Source organism: Syngnathoides biaculeatus, chromosome 6, assembly GCF_019802595.1.
Source record: "Syngnathoides biaculeatus isolate LvHL_M chromosome 6, ASM1980259v1, whole genome shotgun sequence".
Classification (NCBI taxonomy): domain Eukaryota; kingdom Metazoa; phylum Chordata; class Actinopteri; order Syngnathiformes; family Syngnathidae; genus Syngnathoides; species Syngnathoides biaculeatus.
The window spans coordinates 7,295,063-7,317,592 of record NC_084645.1 but is presented as its reverse complement, the minus strand read 5'-3'; the positions used below and the strand labels follow the sequence as shown (position 1 = coordinate 7,317,592).

The window sequence follows — 22,530 nt, the reverse complement described above, 5'->3', positions numbered from 1 at the left end:
CACATGATGTGTTGATACACAATCTCCATTTTCAGGCCTCTAGCTCAGTACATTCACAAGATATTGAGAATAATGCTTAAAAAGCGGGCCTAGTGGAGTTGACCTTCATACTTGGGAAGGTCACACACGTTCTCAATTCAGAACATGTATTGTGAATGATGTGTCAATGCACAATCTCCATTTTCAGGCCTCTAGCTCAATGCGTTCATTAGATATTGCAAATTATACTTAAAAACGGGGCCTTAATGGCAGTGACCTTTTGTGGCGGTGACCTTTCATACTTGGGAACGTCACATGCGTTCGCAATTCGGAACATTCAATGCACATGATGTGTCGATGAACAATCTCCATTTTCAGGCCTCTAGCTCAATACGTTCACGAGATATTGAGAATAACGCTTAAAAATCGAGCCTAGTGATGTTGACCTTCATACTTGGGAAGGTCACACCTGTTCGCAATTTGGAACACTTATTGCACATGATGTGTTGATACACAATCTCCATTTTCAGGCCTCTAGCTCAATGCGTTCATCAGATATTGAGAATTACGCTGAAAAACCTGACCCAGTGGCGTTGACCTTCATACTTGGGAAGGTCACACGCATTCGCAATTAAAAACGCGTATCGCGCATGATGTGTCAATGCACAATCTCCATTTTCAGGCCTCGAGCTCAAAGCGTTCATCAGATATTGAGAATTACGCTGAACAAAGCAACCTAGTGGCGTTGACCTTTGTACTTGAGAAGGTCACACACATTCTCAATTCGGAAAACTTATTGCGCATGATGTCGATGCACAATGTCAATTTTCAGGCCTCTAGCTCAATGCGTTCATCAGATATTAAGAATTATGATGAAAAAACTGACCTAGTGGTGTTGACTTCATACTTGGGAAGGTCACACGCATTCTCAATTCGGAAAATTTATCGCGGATGATGTGTTGATGCACAATCTCAATTTTCAGGCCTCTCACTCAATACATTCATGAAATATTGACTATTACACTTAAAAAGCGGGCCTCGTGGCGTTGACCTTCATACTTGGGAAGGTCACACGCGTTCGCAATTCAGAACACTTATTGCGCATGATGTGTCAAGACACAATCTCAATTTTCAGGCCTCTAGCTCAATGTGTTCATCAGATATTGAGAATTATGCTTAAAAATGGGCCTTAATGGCGGTGACCTTTTATGACAGTGACCTTTCATACTTGAGAAAGTCACGCATTCGCAATTTGGAACACGTATCGCGCATGATGTGTCAATGCACAATTTCTATTTTCAGACCTCTAGCTCAATGCAATCATCGAAAATCGCTTGTTCATCTGCCATTGCATTTGGTGCAGCATGTTGTCAATGGCAACTGCTCCAGTGTGATGCCTGCACGAGATGTCACATGACATCACAGACAATATGGCCGCGACTAGGATGTCAAGTCATACTTTCTCAATTTTGCGCTTTAATAAAATGCTCCCAGGTCACTTTTTCCGACTCATATTATTATCAAAGTAATTAATATTACATTTAGTTGTGACAATAATACCCATTTTAAAATGTATATTTTGTTGTCAGTGGCACCACAAGTTAAAGCTGTTGCTTGAGAGGGATATAAGTTGTCTGTGGCTGCAGTACCATTTCTCTCAAAGATGGTAGCACTGAGCGCACACACTGAAACGTCAGTTTTCGTGCATTGTGGGGACTCTCTTAAAAATTCAGCCACCTGTGTAACTGTGTGGGTCTGCAGTACCACTTCCTGCCAAAGGTGGCAGCACTGAGTACTCACACTTACACACAAAAATTTCGGTTTTCATGCAATGTGGGGATACCCCTGAAAATTTGACAGGGCATCCCTGTAGTCGTTTTATCACTGAATCAATGGTTATCAATGTGGCGACCAACTTTTTGGTCCCCACAATTTTTTTTGGTCTCCACGCTGTGACTGCGCTGTCAGGTGTTGGTCCCCACAATGCAGCAAAGACAAACACACACACACACACACAAAACTCCTCAAAAAAAAAAAAAAAACTCCTCAGAACTGTAAGGCCAATGGTTTACAAGCTAAGCTACTGTGCTGCTCTTGTGAAGGCAGTATTAACTTCCACCAAGCCAAAGATCATTTCATTATCACTTGGACCCCGGCCACCCTGTTGGCTAAAACAACCTTTCCCACGATATAAGGCCTACCTGTCACTGATAGGTTCTACCATCCTTCATGGCCACTATTAACTTCATGTCTCCTGTTCTTTGTTCTTGTTCGTTTATTTGTTCTTTTTTCTGAATGTCCTACCAGGGCAGCACAGACTGCCGGAGAAACATTCCTTGTGTGTTGTTACATAGTTGGCCAATAAAGCTGATTCTGATAAAATTATTTGGCAGGCCAGATCTGGCCCCCGGTCCTTGAGTATGACACCAGTGAACTGCAATCGGCTACTGTTTAACCGTCAAGTCAGTTTAGCAATTTAGAATTGCACTTTTGTAGCTAAGCAACGGGCCTTGTTTTTCTGACCGTGGGAATAAACTGTTTTGTTATTTAGAGGAAATATGCGTGCATTTTAGCATTTCAGTCACGCTAACTTTCTAAAAGTTTCTGCAAAACTTGTAAATGTAGCTACATTTTTCTGCATCAGAAAAGCAAATATTAAGCAGTACACTCAGTGCTGCTTGTGTGCATAGTTTATGAGTGTGCAGCTAAATGTGTTTTTTTATTTTAAAGACTGCAAAGAAACATCAGCAAGATGAAGAGGGCACATCTCTTTTAATCAGCTGCCGTTTACATAAATCTATAAAGTATTTATTCTAAGAAATGTTTCAAATACTGCATCCACTTTCTTATGGGAACCTCAGTTGTTAGGTCTTTTCACTTTTCACTGCTAAATTGTGAAAAATTACAAATTTGTTCTGTCCTGTGTTAACTTTGTCCCCAGTTGGATGGACGATGAACTGGTGTCTGCACTTACGCCCAAACTGATTGCTCAGCGACCCAACACTTATACCTTCACAAAAGCATTAGCTGAGTACCTGGTGAAGCAGGAGGCTGGGGACCTCAATGTTGCTATTGTTAGACCCTCCATTGTTGGTGCCAGCTGGAAAGAACCTTTTCCCGTGAGTATCCATTAATGATATTTCCTCCCCAACTCCCAAGAGCGTACAGACGTTCAGTATGTGTATAATCATGTGGTCGTTCTAATATGTTGCTTCCTTATGCTGTTTTAGGGTTGGATTGATAATTTCAATGGACCCAGTGGAATATTCATTGCAGTAAGTACTGGGAGAAACAAGTTTAGCTGTTACTCAAACTGCAGACAATGAAACAAAAATTGAACATATTTTGGATAAAGTGCTTTAAACTTTTTTCAGAGTAATCCTAAAAGAGATATTTTACATTTAAAACTTTGGTTTTGGAGTAAGTAATATACAGCGCTGTGAAAACTGCTCTGAACTTCCACCAAAATGTTTCAAGTCATCAAATCATATGTAACATTTGTAATGAGATGACCCAAGTAAATATAAAATGTGGTTTCTTAATTATGCTTGTGAGGATAAGCAACTTGCAATAAGATAGATGGATTCTATTCATCAAAGTGGGGTGGGGGGGTACAAACGCTGAAGGCTTTTCACATTACACTTGGAAAAGCGTCTGAGGCAATCGGCTTTCGCCTTCATTGTGTGTGTGCTGAGGGACATCGATGCAGAAGGCGTCTGACACTTTGCGTCCCGCCATCTGATTGCAAAAATATTCAGTACTGGGGCTTTGAAGCAGTGATTTCTCAAAGCTCCTCCAATGGGAGCGGAGTTAGCAGAATGATTTATGAGAACTATTTTGGTGGACTTGCACTGTAAATGGGAAGTAATAAATGGAGGAAGGCTTTATAATTGCAGTGTCGCACTATCCCAACCTTTGGGCCAATAGAGAAATGATATACTGAGACGTCTTTGTGGGAGGCTTTTAATCTCCCTTTCAAAGTGCCTTCCTTCATATTTATTTATTTATTTACAGCTCTTGTAACTTACTTTGTATTATGAGTTCCTAATTCAACATATCTTGTCTGAGTGTGGCCAGTAAAATCAAATTCTGCTTTTCTTGAGCTCAGTTAATATGATTTAACAAGGTGGCAGCCTTGCTCTTGCACTTCGGCTGCAAGTCCTGCATACCTCAGCCGCTTCCACTCATATGCCTCCTCGACTGCCCCTCCCAGGGCACTGTGCCGCTCAATGATGTAGGTGAGCTTGAGAGAGGCAGACCAAAGCACTAGATGTGGTCATTGGGTGATAGTTGCAATCTCAGATGGAAAGCAGAGCTTTTTGTCCAGGTCTGCCAGCATCTTCCAATCTCGTGCACTGCCTAGTCTGCTGTCTGGTGGCTTGTTGGTGTGGCCGGTATTACTCTCCCGCTCCCGAACAAACAGCCTTGGTTGACAGTTGGCTGACAAGGGTGGGAGGGCATTCACCCTCATCTGCTGGTTCTCCAGTACTACAGCGAGACACTTCAGCACTTGGTTGTGCTGCTAGGTGTAACGGCCTTGAGTAAGGATGATCTTTCAACCAACCAGGATGTGTTTCAGTGTTGCAGGACTTGAGCATAACAGGCACTTGGGATCTTTGGCGGACCACTGGTTGAGGTTCGTGGGAGAAGACGTCATATACAGCTCTGATGGTAAAGCTTGCCCTGAATGCCTCTGCCACAGCTCTTTCCAGGTGATCTTATTGCCTCCACTCATTCCCAGGCGAATCACTGCCCTTGCTTGGCTTGCGACACAGCTTGGGCGCACCTTTGTGCTTCTTCTTCTCGACGTACCTCCTGGACCACCAGCTTGCGCCGCTCATTAGTAGCGGCCTTCCTCCATACTGGTCTACTGGCCCCAAGCCCAAGGCCAATCCTCAACTCCTGCACTCGGCCAACGATGTCCTTATGTCTGAGTGCTGCCTTTGCCTTTTCAGTTGCAGCCAAGGGTGTCCCCTTCCTCCCAGTGGCCAGTCTTACTTTGGTACACTGGCACTCCTCTGCCAGGCTGGAAATGGACAGGTGTAACATCCCTTTACCATAGAGCCCAATGCTGCTGAGGCACCTGGGAAGGCCAAGCCACTTCCTCACAAATGAGCTGATCAGTCTCTCCAGCTTTTCGACCTTTGAGAGTGGGATCTCATCGAGTGTTAGTGGCCAAAGGAGTCGTTGAAGTAACCCGTACTCCAAGCACCAGAGCTTCAACTTCCCAGGAAGCAAGGTTCTGTCAATTCTTTCCAGGCCACTGGCCACCTCCTTTCTGAGCTGGTCTACTTGCTCTTTGTCCTTAAGAGAGGCATCGTACCACTGGCCTAAGCTCTTCACAGGCTTCTCTGAGACAGTTGGAATTGGTTTCTCACAATTGTGAAAGCGGTAGTTTGACAGTTTTCCCTTAACTATGTAGATGCTTCTAGATTTACTTGGCTTGATCTTGATGCGAGCCAGCTCCATGTTTTCCTTGAGTTTTTTAACAATCGTGCACTGCAGGCCCTGATTGTGGTAAGTGTGGTGAGGTCATCCATGTAAGCTCTGACTGGAGGCAATCTATCCCCAAGTCTTATTTGGTGCCCGCCAACCACCCAGTGAGAGGCTCGGAGGATGACCTCCATGGCCAGGGTGAATAGCAGCGGGGAGATTGTACACCCAGCCAAGTACAATAACTGGAATCATTATCTAGAAAATGGCATTTGGTATTTACATGTATTTATTGCCGAAATAGCAAAATTGGCTCGAGGAGAAACATTTACTCTGTGTGACAAGTAGTGAAAACAAATCAGAAAGAGGCAGTTTTCACAGCGCCTTCTATTGTTATTTACCAAATTTCTAACTATATGCAGTGCCTGTTAAAAGACCATGTCAGAGTCCATGTAGCCTGCATTTTAATTTTGACACACAGTTGGATTCTCCATGTTTTATTTCTCTGTAGGCAGGTAAAGGGATCCTACGTACTATGAGAGCATCTAATGATGCAGTAGCTGACCTGGTACCTGTAGATGTAGTCATCAATGCCACGCTGGCTGCAGCCTGGTACTCTGGATCACAAAAAAATAACAGGTTGGCGACTGAACAATTTGTGCCTGATTTACTGATGCTTTGCACGTGCAAAAATACTGTTGATGCAAACATTCGTTGCTCACCCTAACAGATGTGGAAACTGATGATGATGATGATTATTATTATTATTATTATTATTATTATTATCTGGGTGCGTCAAGGATTGTGTCCGACATATGCGCTAAATTGCCGCACAGTTAGATTTGTCTGTTCTGGTCGGAAGGAGTACATGCAAGTAGATTAATTTAGCACTACTTCTTTTCCTTTCGGCCTGTCCCCTTAGGGGTCGCCACAGTGTGTCATCTTTTTCCATCCAAGCCTATCTCCTGCATCTTACTCTCTAACACTAACTACCCTCATGTCTTCCCTCACAACATCCATCAACCTTTTCTTTGGTCTTCCTGTCGCTCTTTTGCCTGGCAGCTCCATCCTCAGCACCCTCTTACCAATATACTCACTCTCTTGCCTCTGGACATGTCCAAACCATCAAAGTCTTCTCTCTTGAACCTTGTCTCCAAAACATCCAACTTTGGCTGTCCCTCTAATGAACTAATTTCTAATCCTATCCAACCTGCTCACGCCTACAGAGAACCTCAACATCTTCATTTCTGCCACCTCCAGTTCTGCTTCCTGTTGTTTCTTCAGTGCCACTGTCTTCTAACCTGTACATCATGGCCGGCCTCACGACTGTTTTCTAAATTTTGCCCTTCATCATTATTATTATGACCTGTTGCAGTGATTCCCAAACAGTGATCTGAGGTACATTAGTGTGCCATGAGCGCTCTTCAGGTGTGCTGTGGGAAGTTATCCAATTTTATGTAATTGCTAAAAAAAACATATATTCTAAGAAATAATGTATCTTTATTCATCTATTTATGCCAATGAGGCACAATGACAGAAATGACAAAATAATCCTCATCTGTTAGATGGCAGGAAGTACATACAGTAATTATTGATACATTTTTAGTGACATTTACTTTTGTTGGTGTGCCGTGGGATTTTTCAATTGTAAAATATGTGCCTTGGCTCTATAAAGGCTGGAAATCACTGACCTATTGGATACATTGTTAATGCAAACCAGTGAATTTCCCCTTTAAATTCTTCTGTCACATCTACGGTACACCTCACCATTGTTCTGTTACCATCATACATGTCCTGTACTATTCTAACATATTTCTCCACCATACCAGACTTACACATGCAGTACCACTGTTCCTTTCTTGGTACTCTGTCATGGGCTTTCTCTAGATCCATAAAGACACAATGTAGCTCCTTCTGACCGCTGTACTTTTCCGCGAGCATCCTCAAGGCAAAAAATGCATCTGTGGTACTCTTTCTAGGCATGAAACCATACTGTTCCTCGCAGATACTGACTTCTGTCCTGAGTCTACACCTCCACTACTCTTTCCCATAACTTCATTGTGTGGCTCATCAACTTTATTCCTCTATAGTTCCCACAGCTCTGCAAATTGCCTTTGTTCTTAAAAAGGGAGCTAGCATACTTTTCCTCCCTGGTTCAGGCATCTTCTCGCCCGCTAGTATTCTGTTGAATAAGTAGGTCGAAAACTCCACAGCCACCTCTCCAAATTGCTTCCATACCTCTACCGGTATGTCATCAGGACCAACTGCCTTTCAATTTTCCATCCTCTTTAGTGCCTTTCTAACTTTCCCCCTTACTAATCATTGCCACTTTCTGGTTCTTGACACTTACCTCTTCTACTCTTCCTTCTCTCTCAGTCGTCAACTTCTCAAAGTATTCATTCCATCTATTTAGCACACTATTGCCACCAGTCAACACATTTCCATCTATATCCTTAATCTCCCTTACCTGCTGTGGATTAATTTAGCACATTTAATGTAATTGACAAATTATTATTGAGTTAATTAACAAATTGCAGTTTTGCGGCTTTTAGTACTTCACCAGAAAAGGTGGGTTCAATGGCACTCCTGCGCATAACCATGACATGGAAGTGTAAGGCAAAATGTGAAGCCACTGATTTTCCAAAATTGTAGCACAAAAGCCTTTTTAAATAGTGGTCTCCACCACCTTTATACCTGTTGCCAAAAGCGTATCTGAAACTTAGCTCCCACTAAATGAGATCTCGGTTAAAAAAAATGAAAAATTTGGTAGCGCGCACACAACACGTCCATCAACAGTGGCTGCAATCTGTAAGTGAGCACAAAAATTTGTGCCCGCTACCTGGGATCTTAGTAAATCAGGCCCGTTGTGATCATATGCTTTCAGACCTTTTAATGTATGAAAATGTTGCTTGAACAGTGCTTTTAATTAAAGTTGCCATCTCATTTTAGCCCCAAATCCATTCTGGTTTACAATTGCACAACTGGTGGCATCAATCCATTTCGCTGGGGAGAAGTCGGTATGTCTTTCTATTATAACCTCAACATAGCCTTTGTAAACTCCTCTCACAGATGTATTGTGGTTCTAGATGAAAGAAAACTCACACCTAACTACAAATTCTGCATGACATCTAATCCACCTGCCACAACCAAACTAGGCTATTAGCAAGTCATTGTTGAGTGTTGGAAGATTATAATCTTAGACTCGAGTGTTCAGAACTACGTTCATCAATTTCTGTTACTTTGAATCTTACACTAATACTGACTGAGTTATATATTAAGCACTGTGCATAATATGCCTGTATGCAATGTTTTATTACTAGGTAATTAGACTTAATTACGCTGCATAGTGGGCAACTGGTTAGAGTATCTGCCTTAGAGTTCTGAGGTCCGTGGTTCAAATCCCTGTGTGGAATTTGCATCTTCTGCCCTGGCACCTGTGTGGGTTTTCTCCACGTACGCCGGTTTCTTCCCACATCTCAAAAGCATGCATTAACTGGAGACTCTAAATTTCCCTGAGGTTTGATTGTGAGCGCAATTTGTTGGCAACCAGTTCAGGGTGTACCCTGCCTCCTGCCCGTAGATAGCTGAATAGGCTCCAGCACTCCCGCAACCCTTGTGAGGATAAGTGGCTCAGGTAATGGATGCATGGATAGATTTCATTAAAAAAAAAGTTAAACCTTACTAAAAACATACCCAATAATTGCCCATTTAGTTCTTCAAAGCAAGGATGCACAATTTTCTTCTTCCACAACCAAAGCCCAGTACCAATATATATGAGAATTCATGCAAAGCCATCCACTATTCCATAATTTCCATTATATTTTGACCTAGCACCTACAGTATGTCGAGACTTGAAATAACAGTTTTATTGATAAGTCAAGGTACAATGCAGAAGTTTCTTTTTTTCATTGCAATGTAGAAATTAGCTGCACATGTTAATGTGATGGTTTTGATTGACTGGTTATTACGCAAGATAAAGAGGCGTCATGGCAGCAGTGTATTCCAGTCATTAACCTTTAGGCATTTCAAAGCATAAATGTGTTCAAAAACCCATATTTAAAGGTGAATCTGCTAGCAGGTAGGACCTGTTGTATGATTTATCTGCTGCAGAACCATCTTACCTTCACATTGTTTTTAAAACTACTGTTTTCATTTAAAGTAGAGATGAACACGAATGACAATGCCTGGAATTACAATTAAAATTGTAACTACCGGTACATAATTTGGCAAGAGTAGAGTGATGATAATACAACAAGTTAACAATTTTGGTTGTTTTCAAATAATGTTTATTGCTTTTATGTAGCTCAGGTTTTAAGAAATCTTGGAAATCAGTTTTTTTTTTAACAGCTTGTCTATGGCACTGGTCCAGACAACACTAAAAAATTACATTACACTTACACTTCTTGTTGATTACTTTTGTTTTTTTTAGAATACCATGTAATATCTACTTTCAAGAGGAACCCTCTCGAGCAGGCTTTCCGTCGGCCCAATGTTAATCTCACATCCAATCACCTAATCAATCAGTACTGGATCGCTGTGAGCCACAAGGCTCCAGCCTTCTTGTATGATGTGTACCTCAGGCTGATTGGACGAGAACCCAGGTAACCTTATATATGATCGCCGTATTGGGCTTCCTAGCCCCATCTTGTTTTCCGAAATGCACCAACTCCCCTGCACACATACTTTTTTGCTGCTTAACTCCTATTCCTTCTTGGTCAGTGCAGTAACATCTAAACCTCTTCTGCTCATGTGTAATTCAATGCTTTAAGTTAAAGACTGTATAACCCAGACGGTCCTCTGCATAAGAAGGGAAATGTTGCTGGTTTATGCACTCTTTACATTCTTTCACTAGCTGTGATTAAATTCTGGTTGAGTTTCCAAAAATAATAGACACATAGGTCATCTGATTTCAGCCTGAATAGATGAACGAAAGTTGGCCTAAATGTGAGGATGACTTTGGAAACCCAACTAATGCTTTTTACACCGCCTTGCTTAGCTGCTGATTTGTAATAACTTTAGGGAATTGAATTCACCCAGTTTTTATTTGAGATCATCTGATCTGTTGATATTCACTGCATGATGCTTTTAACAAGCTAACACTACTTAATAGCATGATGCAATAGGTGTACCCTTAATAACCACAGGAGGAGGGATCACAGATTGTTTATTTCTCCTATTTTTCTTCTTCTTGTTTGTCATTTCTTTTTCCTACAGAGAACTGTATAAACATGACCTTCAAGACCAATCCTTTAGAGCAGGCCTTCAGAAGGCCAAATGTCAATCTCCGCTCCAACCCCTTTATTAATCAGTACTGGACAATTGTCAGCCACAAGCTGCCAGCTCTCCTCTATGACTTCTATCTCGAGCTGAAAGGCCAAAAGCCTCGGTAAGGTTGTGTGTCCACTTGTATTCTCCCTGGTAGTATGGCCCAGTTTTTTTCACACACAGCTCTCTGCACATCTAGACCGATATGTATTTCTGTTATAAACTCATACAGTGCATTCAGAGAATATTTTGGTACTCTTTCATTTTTAACATTACTTAAAGTGTCACTGACACCTATAACATGAAATTTAGTGTATTGTTAACCCCAAAAAAATCAGCTGGAATGAACTCGTCTGTTTGTTCACAGCACATCAGAATGTTGCCGTATATTGAAATTTTTTTTTTCCCCCCATAAAAATTCTGTCGACTCTTTTGAGTTGAACAAGAAGCCGAAAGTGACGTAATTTGCAGACACCTACAGTATGAGCAGTGGAGTCGAGTGTCTTTATCTTTTGTACTGGCGAGAAATTACCTGTTTTTTCTGCGTGTTAGCCAAAATACCAGCTCGTTGTGTTGCTGGATTTTTGTTGAACACTTGGGAGGATGGATTCACTCTTCAAAAGTTTCCAAAAGACTCAATTTGTCGTGAAAAATAGATTGCATAGGTGCAAAGGATAAGAGCTTTGTGTGTTCCAAATGACAGGTAGGTGTGTATAGAGTTATTAAAAAGAAATAATAGTTGAGGGGGGGGTAATCATTTGTCTCAGTTTATTGCATACGTTACATGTGAATTTAGAATAAATCCCCTTGGTCACACCAGCAAACTATAGCAAAGCACTTGTATTGTATCTGTAGGATACTTTAATCACTCACAATACAATAGGAAACAGTAACAAAATAGAAGTACAAAGACAGTGTAGTAGTGTGTAACACGAGCTAATTAGCCAAATAAGGTATAGTCACCAAACTTGAACGAATGTCATTTCCAGTGAATGTTCCAGGAAGGCAGTGTGGTGTCCGTGTACTTGTGTACTTGTCCGAAAGCAGCAGTATTAATAAAAAGCTCCGTCGACAGCCATCCTCGTCCTTATAGAACTTGTGTACCTATGTCATAAAATCACGTGACTTGCCATATTGCCGGTCAAACAAAGGATTGTTCAACGCCAAGTCCGTTGAGACGAAACGAAAATATGTTTTATAGCACAATGCCAAGAGTTTTGCCCAATACCAGTGGCCTTTTAAAAGGTGATAATAAATGAAGGTACATGGAAAAATTAGAGACACTTGGCAAAGAGGACCCTTATTTAATGCCGAAGTCGATGTTTTCGCCGATAAGGAGTTTGACTGTTAATTCGTTTCCGCTTGTCTTGGACAACTGTATATACACATGTACCTGGTGAGTAAATCGTTAAGATTTACACGGAAAAGTTTGAAAGTGTATAAAAGTCTGGATGCATACAAATACTTCGTTGCTGGATCTGTTCTCAATCAGGAATAAATCCGACATAGTGACGGGGAGACGGCTCGTGAACGGAAGCGTATTCGGCCACACGTTAACGTTTGCCGAAATCCTCTTTTCAGCTGGTATTTAGTACAAATACCAATATTTAAATAAATTACCTTTGGTTTTACACAAACTTGCATTCATTAACTATGATTGGGAAAAAAAAAAGACGATGGGTTGACTGCTCGTGAACGCCGAAGCGTATTCGACCACACGTTAACCTTTGCCGAAATCCATCAATCTTTTCAGATAATATTCAATACAAATACCAATATTTAAATGAATGACCCCTGGTTTTACACAAACTCTAATTCATTAACTATGATTGGGAAAAAAATAAGAGGATGGAGCGTCTCCATGGAACATACACGAAAGCGATTGCGGCCACACGTTAACCTCCGCGAAACCTCTCTGTGACAGACGGTTTATTTTCTATACACATTTTTCTCAAATGAGCCAAATTGACATTATAAATACTTCTTGATAATTTGAGATTAAGAATAATTTCTACCTGAAATCAAGCGATTGCTACACAGGCGTGTCTATTTTGTTGGGAGCCATCCATCATGTTTAATTGCCGAAATCCATCGATATTTTCTGGTCTTTTCAGACGGTATAACATACAATGATCTCTTTGAATATCTGTCTCGTCTGTTGTGACAACCAAGAGGTCTCGGGCAATTTGAAAAATATACTCTGGTTCAATGGCTCCCGCAGTGCAGAGCAGCTAGGGTTGACCAGCAATTTGGCGCAGTGTTGTGACATCACGTGCACGAGCTCTATAGCAACATTCTACAAAATCCGGGTCCGACGACGTAATCCTTCACTCAGAACGTAACAAATACCTGTGTCGTAATAACTTAATATAGTACGTAAATCAGGGGTGCTAAATGTGTCGTGGCATAGGCTGTCGTTAGTAATGGCCGCCGTTAGTGGTGGTGCGGGCCGCCGTTGGCTTTGGCCGCCGTTGGCTTTGGCCGCCGTTGGCTTTGGCCGCCGTTAGCGGTAGCGCAAGCCACCATTTTCCCTGACACGGAGGTGAGTCGGGTTGGGAGGAGGGTGGCCGCGTGCGTGGAGGAGAAAATAGCTCGCTTTCCCCACCGGCCAACAGTGTCTGGGCACCCGTGATGTACTTACTTTGCTCGGGATGGGTCCTCCTCAGTACGCTCCATACATAAGATTTGTAAAAGGGTTAGGAAATCAAACAATTATGGACCAGTCATTTTGAATATTTGATCGGGTTCCTTGTCCTCCTCGTCTGCCTGGTTGGGGAGTGTCATGTTCACCAATCAGACATTCATTAAACAGGACAAAAAAGGAAGCAAAGACACCAGTTCAAGTCTCGAGAGGAGAGGAACTGTCTCGTACAAGTCACCGCTGCACTCTCTGATTATCCTCTCCTAGGCACCTCTATTTACTTCGTTTTAAGATGCCTCTTATTTACATGGATGTTTCAAAAAGGAGACAGCAGCAAAACAGTTGGAAACAAAGTGTACATGTTTGTTCATGTGCGTGTGCATGTGTGGAAGATTGCTGAATACATGTGTGGTCATCATTTCTTTAACAGGCAGCAGTTCTAACAGTTCTGATGATTAGACGTTTTTGTTCTTGCCATCTCCTGCTAGGCGGCTGCGACGTTATCTAGAGCAGAGCAAAGCACTTCTCTATTGGAAGCAGATGTATGATAATTATGATCACAATTATTCCTACAGGGAGTCTGTTAGTTAGAAGTGATCGGATATCGTCTAAATATGGCTCAAAACTATATAATAAAATGGCGCCGGTCGCTTCGCACGCTTCTGAGATATTCTCTTCATCAAAAAGAGCTTCAGTCTCAAGGGGTGTCAGAAAAATCTGAAAATCGCTCTTGTTCGTCTGCCATAGGATTTGGCACATCATGTTTTCTATGGCGACTGCCGCAGTGTGACATCTGCAAATGATGTCACAGACAATATGGCCGCCACTGGGATGTCGAATCATACTTTTGCTAATTTGCAGTTTTATAAAACGCTCCCAGCTCACTATCTCTGACTTGTATTATCATCAAAGTGATAAATATTTTATGTAGTTTTAATAACAATAGCTATTTTAAAATGTATATTTTGGTGTCAGTGGGACTTCAAGTTTCAGCCTCCAATAATTCAATGAACCTTTCCGACTGGCAATCTTCAGCTCTGCCCCACTTAGCTACAGTTCCCTTGCCCCACAATCTTCCAAAATGGCGACTGAACATAACAGGTTTGAACTGGATCCTCTATCGCGTATTCCAGATAATATTGGGGTATGTTTTTTGACAAATGCATTGGACTTGTCCAAGAGAGTTCTACAGACAGGTCTCAACTATTTCACGCAAAGATATGTACACGGAATTAAGATTTTGTAGAGAGCAGGACGCAATGTCAGAGTTACAGCGAAACGTTGGCGATCGATGCAAAAAATTTTGACGCCTCACAAACTTCATATTGAAATCCAACAGGATAAAATTTTGGAATCGTAATGCGCATGTAATTTATGGTGAGTACCTTTTACTTGGAAATATCACGAGTAATATCATTGTAGTCTTTATAAGTGAGTGGGTGTACTCGTTTGACTTGGCTCGTATTGGAACCCAGTGCTGTTTTAAAAGTCCAATGTGATACAAATAAGCAAATGAACATTTCTCTTGCATGACATCGCACATTTATGTATCACTAACCCGACTCATCGTCATAAAATATTACACACTTCATTCAGCAGGTCAGTGATACACTAACAAAGTGAAAGTTCAAAATGTATAAAGCACTGGAATGAAATCAAACTCAAAGATACTTCTCCCTCACTTACCTTCGAACATACAGCCTTGTGTTTGTTGATATTGTTCACATTTAGTTGTACGCCGCTCTTCCGTGAGCCTTAGTCCATCGTAGACCGTTCCTTAACTGTGTTTTAGGCTTTGGAAAATGAATCAACCGGGCCCCTTGTAACATAGCCGGATATCTTTCATCAGAATTGCACATTCCCCAAGCGCATCTGAGGACCATTTTGTTCGAAACATTAACTTTTCCCAGCGCACACGACCGATAACCAGCATTGCTTGTGGGACATGATGGCAAGAGGGGCGGGTCAAGCCAGGGGTTAAGACAATGCGGCTATCTGACTATTTTTGTACGAGTGATTGGCAGGTCGGAAAGGTCCATTGTGCAAAGGGAGCAGTTTAAAGTGACGAATCATGTGATAGTCTACAAAATATATTACTAATACTAATACTGATAAGACCAGAAGGATGTGCACATGTGTCTCAACAATGCCACAAGGCAGAAAATAGTAGGTTCGCAGATGAAGAATGTAATGACTTAATTGCCAGAGGGAAAAAACTGTTCGAATGTCTGCTAGTTTTGACTTGCATTGCATCTGTAGTCCTTTCCCGACGGAAGGAGCTGGAAAAGCAGGTGACCAGGATGTGAAGGATCCGAAAGGATCCTGCCTGCTGTGGACGTAGTTCGCGTTGCATGCAAGTCTTCAATAGTGGGTAGAGTGGTGCGCCAATCTGTTCAGCAGTTTTGATTGTCCGTCGCGGTCGGCGTTTGTCCTTTTTTGTGGCGGCCCCTAACCAGACTGTGATGGAGGTACACAATACTGATTGGATGACCGGTGTGTAGAATTGTCTCAGCAGCTCTTGTGACAGGCCATTCTTACTCAGAAGTACATCCTTTGCTTGGCTTTGTTGAAGATGGAGTTGATTTTTGTCTCCCACTTCAGGTCTTCTGAGACTGTAATTCCCAAGGACTTCACGGTTGACACAAGACAGTTGGACTGGGTCAGGGCCAGCTGTGGTGAAGGATGCCTCCTGAAGTCCACAATTATCTCTATAGTCTTTAGAGTGTTCAATGCCAGGTTGTGTTGGCCACAGCAAAACTCCAGTCTTGCCACTTACTGTCGACATGCAGACTCATCGCCGTCTTTGATGAGGTTGATGACTGCGGTGTCATCTGCAAACTTCAGGAGTTTGACTGTCAGATGCCTCGAGGTGCAGTTGTTTGTGTCGAGCTAGAAGAGCAGAGGAAAGAGGACACAACCTTGGGGTGCTCCGGCGCTGATGAGCTGAAGTTTGGAAGAGGGGAGTTCAGGAAGGATGGTGTTAGACGCAGAGCTGAAGTCCACGAACACGATCCTCACATGGGCACCCTCGCTGTTGAGATGATCAAGGATGAAGTGCAGACCCATGTTGGACTTCTGACTTGACTCGGGACTTATCTGTCTCCATTTGGCACTGACTCGGGACTTACCTGTCTCCACTTGAGACTTGAGAGCAAAGACTATAAACCTTCTTCCTACTAACAAAGGAATGACCTTGGTCCCAACTTTGATTAATGGTGCCATGACCAGATGCTGGATGTTACATATACACTGTTGTGTGCGGGTCTGCATGCGCCCGTCATTTTTCTCAAAACTATTTCCAAAGGTGATACTGACATGAATTTTTCCCCAGATATTTGGAACAACCCTAGCAATCTATATTTACGAAGAAAGTGATGGCAAATTACATTACTCACTGTTTTCCTTGCGATATCAGTACCTACTATTTCCAGGTGTTTTTGAAACTCATCACAGGTGTTCTTCTAATTATTCTTTAGACTACTCTGTCAGAAATATGTGAGGACCACAAAGTAAAAACTGATACCGTAAAATGATCTGTGGAAATCGCACCCTGTGGGGTCCTAGCCAATACCAGCCATAGTGACATCTCTGATTTGGAGAAGAAAATGGTAAACTACACGTGGAAGAGACGCAGTGACGTCACCCCGGTTGGTGCACGTGCTGGTATAAAGAGCCCATTTGATTGTTGCCTGTAACTAATGCCATCATAGTTTTGCAGCAATTAGTTTGCAATGGTCTTAAGACAGCTTTATGCTCTTACCCATCATGAGAAATTGCTTGACTCCTATTTGTAGGCCATCCATCAGGACTGTCATCGCTGACATTCATTTTAAATGAAAAGGGGCTGGATCGCTCTGATTATTTTTGCACCTCCCTTTCTTCACACTCAAAACATTTTCCCCGTCATTTCATATTTTTACATGTGTTCCAACTATAGGGGGATCGCACTCCTCAGCCTCCCCGGTAAGGTCTATTCAGGGGTGCTGCAGAGGAGGGTCAGTCGGAAAGTCGAATCTCAAATTCAACAGGAGCAATGTGGTTTTTGTCATAGCCGTGGAACAGTGGACCAACTCTACACCCTTGGCAGAATCCTCAAGGGTTCATGGGAGTTCGCCCAACCAGTCTACATATGTTTTGTGGACTTTGAGAAGGTGTTCAACCGTGTCCCCCGAGGGGTTCTTCAGGAGTGCAGGGTACCAAAGCCCCTGATACGGGCTTTTCGGTCCCTGTACAACTGGTGTCAGTTTGTTCTGCATTGCTGGCAATAAGTCAGACCCGTTTCCAGTGAACGTTACAGATTTTGTTCATACCTTTATGGACAGAATCTCTTGGCACAGCCGAGGCGTAGAGGGTATCCGCATCTCATCTCTGCTCTTTTCAGATGATGTGGTTCTATTGGCTTCATCAAGCCGTGATCTCTAACTCTCACTGGAGTGGTTCGCAGCCAAGTGTCAGGATAAGCATTACAGAAAATGAATGATGAATAACAGAATATTTGGTGGCCTAACCTTTACTTACAAAGAGAATGTGTCAAGCTTGCAACCCATTAACTTCACCAGACTGTTGTGTTCTTCATTTGAAATCCTTTTCCAGGCTTTAATTGAAGCCTCATTGTTTCTGGGAGTTTCTTCCTTCAGTCTCCTCTTCAGGAGGTAAAATGACCACGATTGGGTTCCGGTCCTTAGCCGGGCCAAGACTTTCCCCTTTTCCCCTCTGATGGAGTCCTTTGTTGTGTTGCTAGTATTTTGGGGGTTATTGTCTTGTTACATGATGAAACTCCTCCTACTTAGTTGGGATGCATTTTCCATTCATTGCCAGACAACGTTCTTTTATTGACTTCTGAATTCATTCTGCTGCTATCATCATGAGTTACATCATCAAAGAATAGTGACCATATTCCACAACCAGCCATGCAAACCCAAGCCATGACATTACGTCCGCTTGAGTTTGTGTGTTTTGGCTCGAAAGCAGATCCTTCTTTCTCCATACTTTGGCCCTTCGGTTACTTTGGTAGAGCTAAATCATTGTCTCATCAGTCCATAAAAAAAAAAAAAATCTAAAACTTTTGTGGCTCATCTTATACTTTTCAAAGTCCAATCTGGCCTACTATTTCTTTTTGTTGAGTTGTTTGCATCTTGCATGTCTGTTTCTGGAACAGGCTCACTAGTCTCTGTAGATTGTTATTCATGATGGTAGCAGGAGAATCAATTCTGAAGTTGACAAAACCATTTTGTCTGGCAATTTATAGAAAAAAATCATCCAAACTAATCGGGAGAAGCGTCATCATGCAACAAAACAATAACCAGAGAAAACTGCAAACTAGATTCAGGCAAAGAGAATTGAGGGCCAATTAGAATTGGCACGAAAGTTACAGTTCTCCCGGAATCATTCAAATTAAAAAATTACAGTTTCAAGTTTCAATGTCTCCTGTCTGGCCACCCCGAAGAAGTGCCACCAATGACAAACAATAAAAATAAACAAAAAATACAAACAAAATAAGTCTCTGCCAACATCGAGGCAGGTAACCACATTAACAGTTGGTGTCACTGTTGCACTGATAGTTTTCAGCATTTATTTTAGTCTTCAGACCAATGTAGGCACTGATAACGGGGGAAAAAAGCTTAACATTGAGTTTAAACTTCACCGTAGAAATTTTACATCACAATGAATTGGGGTAAAATTCACAAACGTCTCACAGTATCACAAACACTAATCCTGTGCCTCATCGGTGAAAAGCAGCATTTTATAGGATTTGTATCCATACATAAAAACTAAAAAAAATCTCCACTGCCGTGTGATGTTACTTTTCGTGTCAAAATGCTATGTTCTGGTGAGCACCCTTCAAAATAAAATACTACAAGCTTAAAAGAAGAAGTCAAGTTAAAACTTGCACATATAAACCCTTTGATTATGAAAATGTCCCAAATAACAATTTTAACAAAATATATAACTTGTAGCTGAAGCATTGATAAATCAATATTCAGTTAATTGAGCTGATTCCACACGTTGCCTCTTACTTCATTGGTTTACTATTGCTAGTAGTTATAAACTCAGCCAAATGTTCATTTTAGTCTATGCTGTGGGTTGCGAAGAAAATGAAGGTTTATAATTTGGCAAACCATCATTTAAACCATGAAAACATTTTTGACCAAGCCCCCAAACTGAATCAGAATGGTGAATCATTTGGAACCAGAATCAAAATAAGGAATCTGAACCGGAATCACTAAAATTCAAACAATGCCCAATCCTACTCTTAACTCCAGAAAGGTCTTCAGCAGGGGGAAAACGTTTTAGGTCTTTGACTTCCCAAGTCATTCATTTGACCTCAACCCAATAGAGCATTCATTATACCTCCTGAAGAGCTAAAAGACTGAAGGGAGAAACCCCCAGAAACAAACAAGAAATAAAAGTGGCTGCAGTTAAAGCGTGGAAAAGCATTTGAAAAGAATGTAGGAGTCTGGTGAAGTCAATAGGTCACAGCCTTGATGCAGTTATTGTAAATACGGGTTATGCCACCAAATAGTAAATGTTATTCACTTAAGTTAATGGCTGTTTCAATACTTTTGCTAACTTGAAAAGTGGGTGGGTACTGTCCTGAGTGAGCACATCTATATGTAAATACCATCAAATAAAAGAAATAATTTTTGTCCCATGTTCATCTTTTGATCTGAAAGTCAAATGTCTTCAAAGTAGAACAAAAACAGAGTAATTGGCCTTGCCATTGCAATATTTTTGAAACCCCTAGTCAGATTCAGCATGCCCACCACCCAAGTGTGGATAGGCACTGTGGAGAATGGATAAAGGGACAAAGAAAATCAATTCATCAAAAAAAAAAAAAAAAAATGTATATATGATTCTCTGCAGCCCGATGTGCATTATTGTTGTACAAGTCAGCTGGTCCCAAGCCCGGATAAATGCAATGGGTTGTATCAGGAAGGGCATCCGGCATAAAACTGCCAAACATATATGAGCATTCATCATAGGAATTCTACAACAGTTAGGTCGCGGACCGGGCTTCCTACACCCGCACTCGGAAATGTTAATCTACAAGGCATCGATAGAAATTCAGATAATGTAGGTCGAAGACAAAAAAGAGGAGGAAAGCGGCTTAGTCGGAAGGAAAAGAGGAATGCACAAAACCTACATCTGTGTGGAGGGACTTTGAATGTTGGGACTATGACAGGAAAAGCTCAGGAGTTAGTTGACATGATGATTAGGAGAAAGGATGATATATTGTGCGTCCAAGAGAGCAAGTGGAAAGGGAGTAAGGGAGGAAGTTTAGGGGCAGGACATGAGGACAGTGGGTATTAGAGAGGAAGATGCACGAGATGGGCTTAGATTAAAAAAGATGAAAAGATGACACGCTGTGGCGACCCCTAACGGGACAAGCCGAAAGAATATATATATATATATATATATATATATATATATATATATATACACACACAGTGAAGAAAATAAGTATTTGAGCACCCTGCTATCTTGCAAGTTCTCCCACTTAGAAATCATGGAGGGGTTTGAAACTTTCCTCGTAGGTGCATGTCCACTGTCACAGAGAGAGAGAATCTAAAAATAAAATCAAGAAATCATAATGTATGATTTTTAATGATTTATTTGTGTGATACAGCTGCAAATAAGTGTTTGAACACCCTGACAAAACCAATGTTAATATTTGGTACAGTAGCCTTTGTTTGCAATTACAGAGGTCAAACATTTCCTGTAGTTGTTCACCAGTACTGCAGGAGGGATTTTGGCCCCACTCCTCCACACTGAAATTCTCTAGACCAGACAGGTTTCTGGGCTGTCGCTGAGAAACACGGCGTTTCAGCTCTCTCCAAAGATTTTATATTGGGTTTAGGTCTGGAGACTGGCTAGGCCACGCCAGAACCTTGATATGCTTCTTACAGATCCACTCCTTGATTTTCCTGGCTGTGTGCTTCGGGTCATTGTCATGTTGAAAGAACCAGCCACGATCCATCTTCAGTGCTCTGACTGAGTGAAAGAGGTTGTTCGCAAAAATCTCTCAACACATGGCCACAGTCATCCTTTCCTGATTACAGTGCAGGTTTCCTGTCCCATGTGCAGAAAAAACACCCCAAAGCATGATGCTACCACCCCCATGCTTCACAGTAGGGATGGTGTTCTTGGGATGGAACTCATCACACGTCTTCCTTTAAACACAGCTAGTGGAATTATAACTAAAAAGTTCAATTTTGGTCTCATCTGACCACAAAACCTTCTCCCATGACTCCTCTGTATCATCCAAATGGTCATTTGGAAACTTAAGACGGGCCTTGACGTGCTGGTTTAAGCAGGGGAACCTTCTGTGCCATGCATCATTTCAAACCATGACATCTTTGTGTATTACAAACAGCCACCTTGGAAATTGTGGTCCCAGCTCTTTTCAGGTCATTGACCAAGTCCTGTCATGTAGTCCTGGGCTGATTTTTCATCGTTCTAAGGATCATTGAGACCACACGAGGTGATATCTTGCATGGCTCTCCACTCCAATTGAGATTGACCATCATGTTTAGCGTCTTCCATTTTCTCATGATTGCTCCAACAGTGGACATTTTTTCACCAAGCTGCTTTGCAGTTTCTCCATAGCCCTTTCCAGGCTGCGTGGAATTGTACAATTTTGTCTGGTGTCTTTGGACAGCTCTTTGGTCTAGGCCATGTTACAAGTTTGAGTCTTACTGATTGTATGGGGTGGACAGGTGTCTTTCTGCAGCTAACGACCTCACAGAGGTTGTTACGTGTTAATTTAGACTAACGTCCCCTTTGTTCAAACTAGCAAAATGGGACAAGGCAGTTGTATTGCGTTTCTGACAATTTAATCTCACACACATCAACACAAACACAACAGACGAGCTAACACAATTTAGGCATTCAAGAACAGAGTCGTTAAGCCACAACGGCCAATCGTCACCAATGTTGAACGAGTGTTATCCGTATAGTTAGTGTTCCAAGCAGTGTAATTTCCCAGAGCAGCAGTGAAGTTGTTAGAAGAAGCCTCATTTTCCGTCTGTCTCGTTTTTTCTCGGTAATCCTTTAAACATTTGACTTCCGTGTCACAAAGGACACAAAGAGTTCGCGTCACGGACCCAAGAGCGTAACCGCGTATCATAAGGACTTAAAAGTATGAAACGAAACAGTGTCACAAAGACCCACATTGTAACAACTTAAAAACATAATGGGAAAATAAAGAGAAC

General features: G+C 41.8%; 1 protein-coding gene across 2 annotated transcripts in view; it reads left to right on the top strand.

The window, feature by feature from the left end:
- Positions 1-22,530, top strand: part of far1 (fatty acyl CoA reductase 1) — an 80,275-nt gene that overhangs the window by 38,922 nt on the left and 18,823 nt on the right. For both annotated transcript variants that reach the window (XM_061822533.1, XM_061822532.1), the window contains exons 6-10: positions 2,921-3,098; positions 3,210-3,254; positions 5,924-6,051; positions 8,362-8,429; positions 9,842-10,013. In XM_061822533.1, the coding sequence (XP_061678517.1) occupies positions 2,921-3,098; positions 3,210-3,254; positions 5,924-6,051; positions 8,362-8,429; positions 9,842-10,013 (591 nt within the window). The remainder of the gene's footprint in view (positions 1-2,920; positions 3,099-3,209; positions 3,255-5,923; positions 6,052-8,361; positions 8,430-9,841; positions 10,014-22,530) is intronic.